Source organism: Babylonia areolata, chromosome 2 (genome assembly GCF_041734735.1).
Source record: "Babylonia areolata isolate BAREFJ2019XMU chromosome 2, ASM4173473v1, whole genome shotgun sequence".
Taxonomy (NCBI): Eukaryota; Metazoa; Mollusca; class Gastropoda; order Neogastropoda; family Buccinidae; genus Babylonia; species Babylonia areolata.
This window is the reverse complement of record NC_134877.1, coordinates 12,686,969-12,696,968: the sequence shown is the minus strand read 5'-3', so window position 1 is coordinate 12,696,968 and position 10,000 is coordinate 12,686,969. Positions and strand designations below refer to the sequence as shown.

At 52.8% G+C, this 10,000-nt stretch overlaps 1 protein-coding gene across 2 annotated transcripts in view; it reads right to left on the bottom strand.

Annotated features, from left to right (window-relative positions):
- LOC143297852 (CD9 antigen-like) overlaps positions 1 to 4,611 on the bottom strand; it is a 73,097-nt gene extending 68,486 nt beyond the window's left edge. For both annotated transcript variants that reach the window (XR_013057317.1, XM_076610377.1), the window contains exon 1: positions 4,289 to 4,611. Coding sequence is in view for 1 of the 2 variants with exons in the window: in XM_076610377.1 (XP_076466492.1) it covers positions 4,289 to 4,354 (66 nt within the window). In the remaining variant the exon portion in view is untranslated. The remainder of the gene's footprint in view (positions 1 to 4,288) is intronic.
- Positions 4,612 to 10,000: the final 5,389 nt, after the last annotated feature.

Here is a 10,000-nt window from a genome sequence, read left to right as displayed (position 1 = left end):
CCTCTCTCCTTTCTATCCCTACTTTATCCCCCCCCTCCCCCTCTCTCCTTTCTATCCCTACTTTATCCCCCCCCCTCCCTCTCTCTCCTTTCTATCCTTACTTTATCCCCCCCCCCCCCTCTCTCCTTTCTATCCCTACTTTATCCCCCCCTCCCCCTCTCTCCTTTCTATCCCTACTTTATATCCCCCCCTCCCCCTCTCTCCTTTCTATCCCTACTTTATCCCCCCCTCCCTCTCTCTCCTTTCTATCCCTACTTTATCCCCCCTCCCCCTCTCTCCTTTCTATCCCTACTTTATCCCCCCCTCCCCTCTCTCCTTTCTATCCCTACTTTATCCCCCCCACCTCCCCTCTCTCCTTTCTATCCCTACTTTATCCCCCCCTCCCCCCTCTCTCCTTTCTATCCCTACTTTATCCCCCCCCTCCCCCTCTCTCCTTTCTATCCCTACTTTATCCCCCCCCTCCCCCCTCTCCTTTCTATCCCTACTTTATCCCCCCCCCTCCCCTCTCTCCTTTCTATCCCTACTTTATCCCCCCCTCCCCCCGCCTCTCCTTTCTATCCCTACTTTATCCCCCCCTCCCCCTCTCTCCTTTCTATCCCTACTTTATCCCCCCCTCCCCCCTCTCTCCTTTCTATCCCTACTTTATCCCCCCCTCCCCCCCTCTCTCTCCTTTCTATCCCTACTTTATCCCCCCCCTCCCCCTCTCTCCTTTCTATCCTTACTTTATCCCCCCCTCCCCCTCTCTCCTTTCTATCCCTACTTTATCCTCCCCCTCCCCCCCTCTCCTTTCTATCCCTACTTTATCCCCCCCCCTCCCCCTCTCTCCTTTCTATCCCTACTTTATCCCCCCCCCTCCCCCGCTCTCCTTTCTATCCCTACTTTATCCCCCCCCTCCCCCTCTCTCCTTTCTATCCTTACTTTATCCCCCCCCTCCCCCTCTCTCCTTTCTATCCCTACTTTATCCTCCCCCTCCCCCCCTCTCCTTTCTATCCCTACTTTATCCCCCCCCTCCCCCTCTCTCCTTTCTATCCCTACTTTATCCCCCCCCCCTCCCCCGCTCTCCTTTCTATCCCTACTTTATCCCCCCCCCTCCCCCTCTCTCCTTTCTATCCCTACTTTATCCCCCCCTCCCCCTCTCTCCTTTCTATCCCTACTTTATCCCCCCCTCCCCCTCTCTCCTTTCTATCCCTACTTTATCCCCCCCCCTCCCACGTTCCAGTCTCCGTTCTGTTCCACTTCCTGTCCTCTATGATTTGGCCTTGTCTCCTCCTCGGGAAAGACTTTACTTACTGGTACTTTGCATGTATGCTATAAATAGCCGATCTGCCCCTGCCCCCTCTCCCGCCTCCATCTCCTCCCTTCCCCCTGTATATATTTATTTTATTTTATTTGTGTGTGTGTGTGTGTGTGTGTGTGTGTGTGTGTGTGTGTGTGTGTGTGTGTGTGTGTGTGTGTGTGTGAGTGTGTGTGTGTGTGTGTGTGTGTGTGTGTGTGTGTGTGTGAGTGTGTTTGTGTGTGTGTGAGTGTGTGTGTGTTGTGTGTGTGTGTGTGTGTGTGTGTGTGTGTGTGTGTGTTTGTGTGTGTGTGTGTGTGTGTGTGTGTGTGTGTGTTTGTGTGTGTGTGTGTGTGTGTGTTGTGTGTGTGTCGTGTGTGTTGTGTGTGTTTGTGTTGTGTTGTGTGTGTCCCGTGACGACCACTCAAATTCGTAGACCAGCGTCGACTCATGATTACAACCCGTGCTCTCATTTCTTGAGAGTTATCAATAGATAACGCATACATTATTGATTGTCGACAGAACTTGTACCACCTGTGTGTGTGTGTGTGTGTGTGTGTGTGTGTGTGTGTGTGTGTTGTGTGTTGTGTGTGTGTGTCTGCGCGCGCGTTCCCCCCCCCTTTCTTAAGACCATGTTTATGCCTTTATTTAGTATTATGTAGTTACCAGTGTAGATCCTGCTCAGGACGGTGAACTTGGTGTTTAAAAAAACAAAAACAAAAACAAAAAACCCGGAGCACACCAGTCCATGTAAATAACGAATTGTGTCTAGTCTCGCGTGGCCTCTCTCTCTCTTCCTCTTCACAACTCTCTGTCTCTGTCTCTCCCTTTTTGTCTGTCTGTCTCTCTCTCTCTCTCTTTCTCTGCGCCATAACACACTCCCTTCCCACTTACACACCCTGTGTAGCATGTATAAATAAATAAATAAATAATTATATAAATAGTGGATAAGCGCTTTCAGTTTCCCGCTTCAACACAATGACCTGTATTGACGTAAACATACACCTCAGTGTCTTTGACACCTTGAAACTGACCCCCCTCACCCCCACCCCCCCCCCTCCCTCTCTCTTGGCCACATATCTCCTCACCTCCTCCTCCTCCTCTCCTTTTCACCTCAGTTCTACTTTTGTGGCTATTTCTTTTTCTTCTTTCTGCTTCTTCTTTTTGTCCCGTGTGTGTGTGTGTGTGTGTGTGTGTGTGTGTGTGTGTGTGTGTGTGTGTTGTGTGAGGCATGGTGAAAAGAAGCTTTTAGCTAATCGTTTTACCTACCCGCAATAAAACATTCGAGTTCGAGTAAGAGTTCTCTCTCTCTCTCTCTCTCTCTCTCTCTCTCACACACACACACACATTCACACACACACACTCTCTCTCTCTTTCTCTTGTGTAAAGCACTCAAAAGGAGAAGTGTATATGTTACATAATGAAGACTTTTGAATGAATGACTTCAGCATCTTACTCTGTATCCCCCTTCAAAGGGGCTGTGGCCAATATGGATAATCTCTCTCTCTCTCTCTCTCTCTCTCTCTCTCTCTCTCTCTCTTGTACTCTCTCAGTCCTAAGAACTCCAACAGTCAAGCGTTCTCAGGTCGGTCCTGTCAGTCTCAGAAGCCATGCCAGATGATGGATGGTGAGGGGTGAGGTGAGGTGGGGGTGGGGGTGGAGGTGGGGCGAGGGCGGAATGGAGGGCACAGTACAGACTCTGCCCCTGCAGAAAGAGGCATGGAATGTCATGGTATGGCACACTGTAATAGTGTCATCCCGCACACTCTCTCTCTCCCGCTCTCTCCCCCTCTCACTCGCTCTCTCCCGCTCTCTCCCCCTCTCACTCTCTCTCTCCCCCTCTCACTCTCTCTCTCCCCCTCTCACTCTCTCTCTCCCGCTCTCTCCCCCTCTCACTCTCTCTCTCCCGCTCTCTCCCCCTCTCACTCTCTCTCTACCGCTCTCTCCCCCTCTCACCAAGTGCAGGATGTCATGTATGCCACTGTAAAGTGTCATCCCCACACTCTCACTCTCTCCGCTCTCACTCTCCCTCCTCTCTCCCACTCTCTCCTCTCTCTCCTCCCCTCCTCCTCTCTCTATCTTCTCCCCTCTCACCCTCTCCTCTCTCTCCGCTCTCTCTCCCCTCTCACTCTCCTCCTCTCTCCCCCTCTCACTCCCCTCCGCCTCTCACTCTCTCCTCTCTTCCCTCACTCTCTCTCTACCGCTCTCTCCCCCTCTCTCTCTCTCTACCGCTCTCTCCTCCCTTCCCTCTCTCCCACCTCTCCCTCTCTCCCCTCTCCACCCCTCCTCTCTCTCCGCTCCTCCCCCTCCTCTCTCCTCCGCTCTCTCCCCTCTCTCTCTCTCCCGCTCTCTCCTCTCACTCTCTCCGCTCTCTCCCCCTCTCACTCTCTCTCTCCCGCTCTCTCCCTCCTCTCACGCTCTCTCCTCTACTCGCTCTCTCCCCATCTCCTCTCTCTCTCTCCCTCTCTCCGCCCCCACCTCCACCCCCCGACCCCACCTGCTCTCCTCCTCTTCCTCTCCATCTTTCATTTCCCGTTTTTCCTGTTTCAAGAAAACTCAGTCAACCGCAAAACACATAACGCAGACATCTGCAGGGAGATTAAATACACTAATATATTCTTGCGTGCACGAACATGACGCAGATACATACACACACTGCCGAACGACACTCATTCACACACATTTCAAGAAACACATGCACACACACACTATGAGAGAGAGAGAGAGAGAGAGAGAGAGAGAGAGAGAGAGAGAGAGAGAGAGAGAGAGTATATATATGTTCTTTTCCTCCCAGTGTATTCCATTACTTCTATGCTGATGCCTTTCTTTAGTATTGTGTCGTGCAAACCCTGTTCAGGGCGTGGACTGGATGTTAAAACAACAACAACAAAAAAACACACCAGTGCTTATCTATTATCCTCGAATATACAGACTTTGTCTTGTCATGTCCTCCGAAACCGAAACCCGGACAACTTTGACGTCCCCAATCAATCAGTGAATCACTCACTCACTTACCAGTATAAGGAAGTTCCAGATGATCATCACATATTTCAGGCAGGCGGCGCACCCTTCTAAAGCCATGGCAAGATGTGGCAGATACGGTTCTTCAGCAACAAACAAACAAACTTCTCTGGACCAAGTTGGGTCACAAGTCGAGTGGAAAGGTGTACTGTAACTCTACCCAGGATATTGTTCACTTCCAAGCTTTCACAAGTTGCAAGCGACCCGCACACTGCTACTGAACCACCGCCACCGTGACTCGTACGAATCCCGAGAAACGGAACACACTGAGAGCGAGACGACTGTGGTGTGTGCGTGTGCGTGTGTGTGTGTGTGAGTTTGTGTGGGTGTGTACTCGACGCTCCACTTGCTTGCAGCGTGCGTGCGTGCGTGGGCCTGTGTGGTGTCGGTGTGCACCCTCCTCCTCCTCTCCCCCACCCCACCATCCTCTCTCCGTCTCCACACGACGGCAAAGCTGATTATATGGTACAGGCTCTTTTCCAAAAGAAGCAAGTCGGAATGAAAACAAATTGTTCATGTGACCAGCGAGAAGTTGTAAAGTGTTGTCAGTTTTTTTGAGACCGGCGTTGATAAAATGGCCGTGCTGCCGTTAGACTGGCTGCTCAGTTCAGTTTTAGTTTTAATGAGGTATTGTATTGTATTGTATTGTATATTGTATTGTATTGTATTGTATTACTCGTTTTCGTCACAACAGATTTCTCTGTGTGAATTTCGGGCTGCTTTCCCCAGGGAGAGCGCGTCGCTGCACTGACAGCGCCACCCCTTTTTAAACTTTGTTTTTCCTATCGAAGTGGATTTTCTACAGAATTTTGCCGGGGTTGAGGTGTCAAAGCTTGTGGATTGATCCATGCACACCGCATCGCGTCAGATGTTTTTTGAGAAGAAGGAGAAACAGGAGCAGACAGGAGCAGATTCCTGCCCTGCGCACAAAGCCCAAGGCGCCGCGTGCTCAGACACGAGTTATCCGGCAGTGAAGTGGTTCATTGGTCATGGACAGTTTCGGTTTCAGTGTCTCAAGAAGGCGTCACTGCGTTCGGACATCCGTTAACGCTACGCCACATCTGCTGACTAGATGCCTGGCAAGCAGCTTAACCGAACGTGCTAAGTCCAGGCCTCGAGTGCATGCATGTGATATATTCATTTGTGTACCTATCAGAGTGGAATTCATCTCCAGAATTTTGTAAGAGGATAATCCTTTTGTTGCCGTGGGTTCCATTTCAGTGCGCCAAGTGCATGCTGTACACTGGACCTCGATTTATTGTCTCATCCGGACTACGAGGGATGTTCATTAAAGATTTCCCGTGAATAACTTCCATTTGTTGTAGGAGGCTGAAATTGCACATGTATAATAATGCATATCTTTATAGTTCACGTGGTAATTTGCATCTTTGAACTCATAAGTTTCTCTTTTACAGGTGCAGTGGTGGAGTAATGTGTGATAATGGATCCAGTTGAATGCAGAGCGGTCATCAAGTTTCTGTAGTGGAGAGGCCGCACACCGAGGGAAGTGTTCGATAAGGAAGCCTCATTGTATGACGTGGTCAAGCACTGGCAGCGTCAGTTAACGTGTGATGGGACATCGTTGGAAACGACTTCCATTCCCGGGCGGCTACAGTCCGCCATTGATGAAGACACCATCCAGCAAGTGGAGGCCGCCATTGATGAAGACACCATCCAGCAAGTGGAGGCCGCCATTGATGAAGACACCATCCGGCAAGTGGAGGCCGCCATTGATGAAGACACCATCCGGCAAGTGGAGGCCGCCATTTTGGAGGATCGCCGCAAAACCGTCCGCCAACTGGCCCAAGATGTCAAGATCATTGTGGGGTCTGTGGAAACAAATCACCCATGACCATTTGCACAAACGGAAGTTGTCTGCACGATGGATTCCACGGTTGCTCACACCTTTTCAGAAGCATGAACGAGTCACGTGCTCCCAGGCTCTTTTGGCCATATACCAAGAAAACCAGAAAGACTTCTTCGCCAGACTAATCACGCAGGATAAAACATGGGTCCATCACTATGATCCAGAGACTAAAGCCTAGTCGAAGCAATGGAAGTATTTTGACCCACCACCTCCGAAGAAGGCACGTGTCAAACCCTCAGGGGGCAAGGTCATGCTCAACGTCTTTTGGGACCAGCGCGGAGCAGTGAGGATGGATTTCCTGGCAAAGGGTAATACAAATACTGGGACATACTATATTTCATTGCTGCAGAAACTGCGAGAGGCCATCAAAACCGAGAGGCATAGCATGCCGATCAAAGGTGTCCGTCGCCTGCCAGACATCGCCCCGGTTCACAACTCGCATGTTGCCCAAACGGAAGCACTGTCTTTCGGCTATGAATCCTTCCTCAGCCCACCCCCCATACCCCACCACCCTTATTCTCCCGACCTTGCACCATCTGACTTCTATCTATTTCCAACCATGAAATCATGTTTGAAGGGCAAGCACTTCCCAGACAATGAAACGCTTATTTCCGAGATGAAACCGTGGCTTCTGGCGCAAGAGTTCTACAGGCAAGGTCTTCACAGCTGCATAAAGTGATGGGAGAAGTGTGTCTTGGTGGTATCTAAAGAAAAAGACTAACAGCTGTGCCAAGTTTCGTTCCTCTCAGTCATGGGAAGTGGGTCAGGGGAAATCTTTAATGAACATCCCTCGTAGACGCTGTGTTTGATTTCAAGGGCATCAGACTTCTGAACTGATTCTGTGTTCACCAGAAGGTTCAAGGCTCCGTTTCGGCATGGTGTTGTGTCTTTGGGAAAGGCACTTTCCTCTGATTTTCCTTTCTTCTCCCAGAAGTGAATGGTTTCAAACGGCAGTATGAGCTTGAGAGGACTGAGCCTCGCCTTCCTGTGCAAAGCTGTAGACAGTGGAGAGAGAGACAGAGACAGAGACAGAGAGAGAGAGAGAGAGAGAGAGAGAGAGAGAGAGAGAGAAACGCAAACCACAGCTCTTCTTCTTCGTTCAGTTTCAGTTTCAGTAGCTCAAGGAGGCGTCACTGCGTTCGGACAAATCCATATACGCTACACCACATCTGCCAAGCAGATGCCTGACCAGCAGCGTAACCCAACGCGCTTAGTCAGGCCTTGAGGGAAAAAAAAAAAAAAAAAAAGGGCTGCAACTCCCACGTTCGAGGGCTGCAACTCCCACGTTCACTCGTATGTACTCGAGTGGGCGGGCTTTTACGTGTGTGACCGTTTTTACCCCGCCATGTAGGCAGCCATACTGCGTTTTCGGGGGGGTAAATCATTGCTAAAAAGTCAGCTTTAATGTTCAGTTAAAACGGTATAGCCGACTGTGTCAGTTTGACACTAGCGCTGTACAGTACAAAAGCGATCTGTGGGATCGTCAGAGGGCGGGCCGCGCCAACTTCTCTCTCCTTTTCCCGCCTGCTTCAACTTGTGAGGAGAGGTGTGGAGAGGGGGGTTGAGGTGGGGGAGGGGGGGTCGTGCGGAAAAGACTATCTTTAGGCCGGTGGGTTGTATTGGTGGAGTGATAAGAGAATCAAATCAACAAGGTCAGGTGGGAGGGGTGAAGGGAGTGTGGAGGTGGGAGGGGTTGGGGGGGGGGGGGGGAGGGCGGAGGGGTAGGACGCAGACTGAAAGCACTGTGTGACAGGTGAAGGGTGACAGTGGATCACCCACCTGGCGGGCAATGGAGGGACGGGGCCGAACAGCACAGCATGCACGTACAGAGCTCTGAATACAACAACACGTCTTGACGCTTTGAACAAGCACTGTACAGCACAAACCACTGCACCTACACTCTGCAATGTGTTTGAAAGGGTGCCATGGGTGGGTGTGTTTGAAGGGTGCCATGGGTGGGTGTGTTGGGGAGGGGGGTGGGTGTGTTGGGAGGGTGCCATGGGTGGAGGTGTTGGAAGGCTGCCATGGGTGGAGGTGTTGGGAGGCTGCCATGGGTGGAGGTGTTGGAAGGCTGCCATGGGTGGAGGTGTTGGGAGGGTGCCATGGGTGGGTGTGTTGGAAGGCTGCCATGGGTGGAGGTGTTGGAAGGCTGCCATGGGTGGGTGTGTTTGGAAGGCTGCCATGGGTGAGTGTGTTGGAAGGGTGCCATGGGTGTGTGTGTTTGAAGGGTGCCATTGGTAGGTGTGTTTGAAGGGTGCCAGGGGTGGGTGTGTTTGAAGGGTGCCAGGGGTGGAGGTGTTTGAAGGGTGCCATGGGTGGGTGTGTTTGAAGGGTGCCAGGGGTGGGTGTGTTTGAAGGGTGCCAGGGGTGGGTGTGTTTGAAGGGTGCGTTGGAAGGGTGCCATGGGTGGGTGTGTTTGAAGGGTGCCATGGGTGGGTGTGTTTGAAGGGTGCCAGGGGTGGGTGTGTTTGAAGGGTGCCAGGGGTGGGTGTGTTTGAAGGGTGCCAGGGGTGGGTGTGTTGGAAGGGTGCCATGGGTGGGTGTGTTTGAAGGGTGCCATGGGTGGGTGTGTTGGGAGGGTGCCATGGGTGGAGGTGTTGGGAAGGGTGCCAGGGGTGGGTGTGTTTGAAAGGTGCCATGGGTGGGTGTGTTTGAAGGGTGCCATGGGTGGGTGTGTTTGGAAGGGTGCTATGGGTGGGTGTGTTGGAAGGGTGCCATGGGTGGAGGTGTTGGAAGGGTGCCATGGATGGGTGTGTTTGGAAGGGTGCTATGGGTGGGTGTGTTTGGAAGGGTGCCATGGGTGGGTGTGTTTGGAAGGCTGCCATGGGTGGGTGTGTTGGGGAGGGTGCCATGGGTGGAGGTGTTGGAAGGGTGCCATGGGTGGTGTGTTGGAAGGGTGCCATGGGGGGAGGGTGCCATGGGTGGGTGTGTTGGAAGGGTGCCATGGGTGGGTGTGTTGGAAGGGTGCCATGGGTGGGTGTGTTGGAAGGGTGCCATGGATGGGTGTGTTGGAAGGGTGCCAGGGGTGCGTGTGTTTGAAGGGTGCCATTGGTGGGTGTGTTGGGAGGGTGCCATGGGTGGGTGTGTTGGAAGGGTGCCATGGGTGGAGGTGTTGGAAGGGTGCCAGGGGTGCGTGTGTTGGAAGGGTGCCAGGGGTCCGTGTGTTGGGGAGGGTGCCATGGGTGGGTGTGTTGGAAGGGTGCCATGGGGGGAGGTGTTGGGGAGGGTGCCATGGGTGGGTGTGTTTGGAAGGGTGCCATGGGTGGGTGTGTTGGAAGGGTGCCAGGGGTGCGTGTGTTGGAAGGGTGCCATGGGTGGGTGTGTTGGAAGGGTGCCATGGGTGGGTGTGTTGGAAGGGTGCCATGGGTGGAGGTGTTGGGGAGGGTGCCATGGGTGGGTATGTTGGGGAGGGTGCCATGGGTGGAGGTGTTGGAAGGGTGCCAGGGGTGGGTGTGTTTGAAGGGTGCCATGGGTGGAGGTGTTGGAAGGGTGCCATGGGTGGGTGTGTTGGAAGGGTGCCATGGGTGGGTGTGTTGGAAGGGTGCCATGGGTGGGGGTGTTGGAAGGGTGCCATGGGTGGGTGTGTTTGGAAGGGTGCCATGGGTGGGTGTGTTTGAAGGGTGCCATGGGTGGGTGTGTTTGGAAGGGTGCCATGGATGGGTGTGTTTGAAGGGTGCCATGGGTGGGTGTGTTTGGAAGGGTGCCATGGGTGGGTGTGTTGGGAAGGGTGCCATGGGTGGGTGTGTTGGAAGGGTGCCATGGGTGGGTGTGTTGGAAGGGTGCCATGGGTGGGTGTGTTGGAAGGGTGCCAGGGGTGCGTGTGTTGGAAGGGTGGGCAG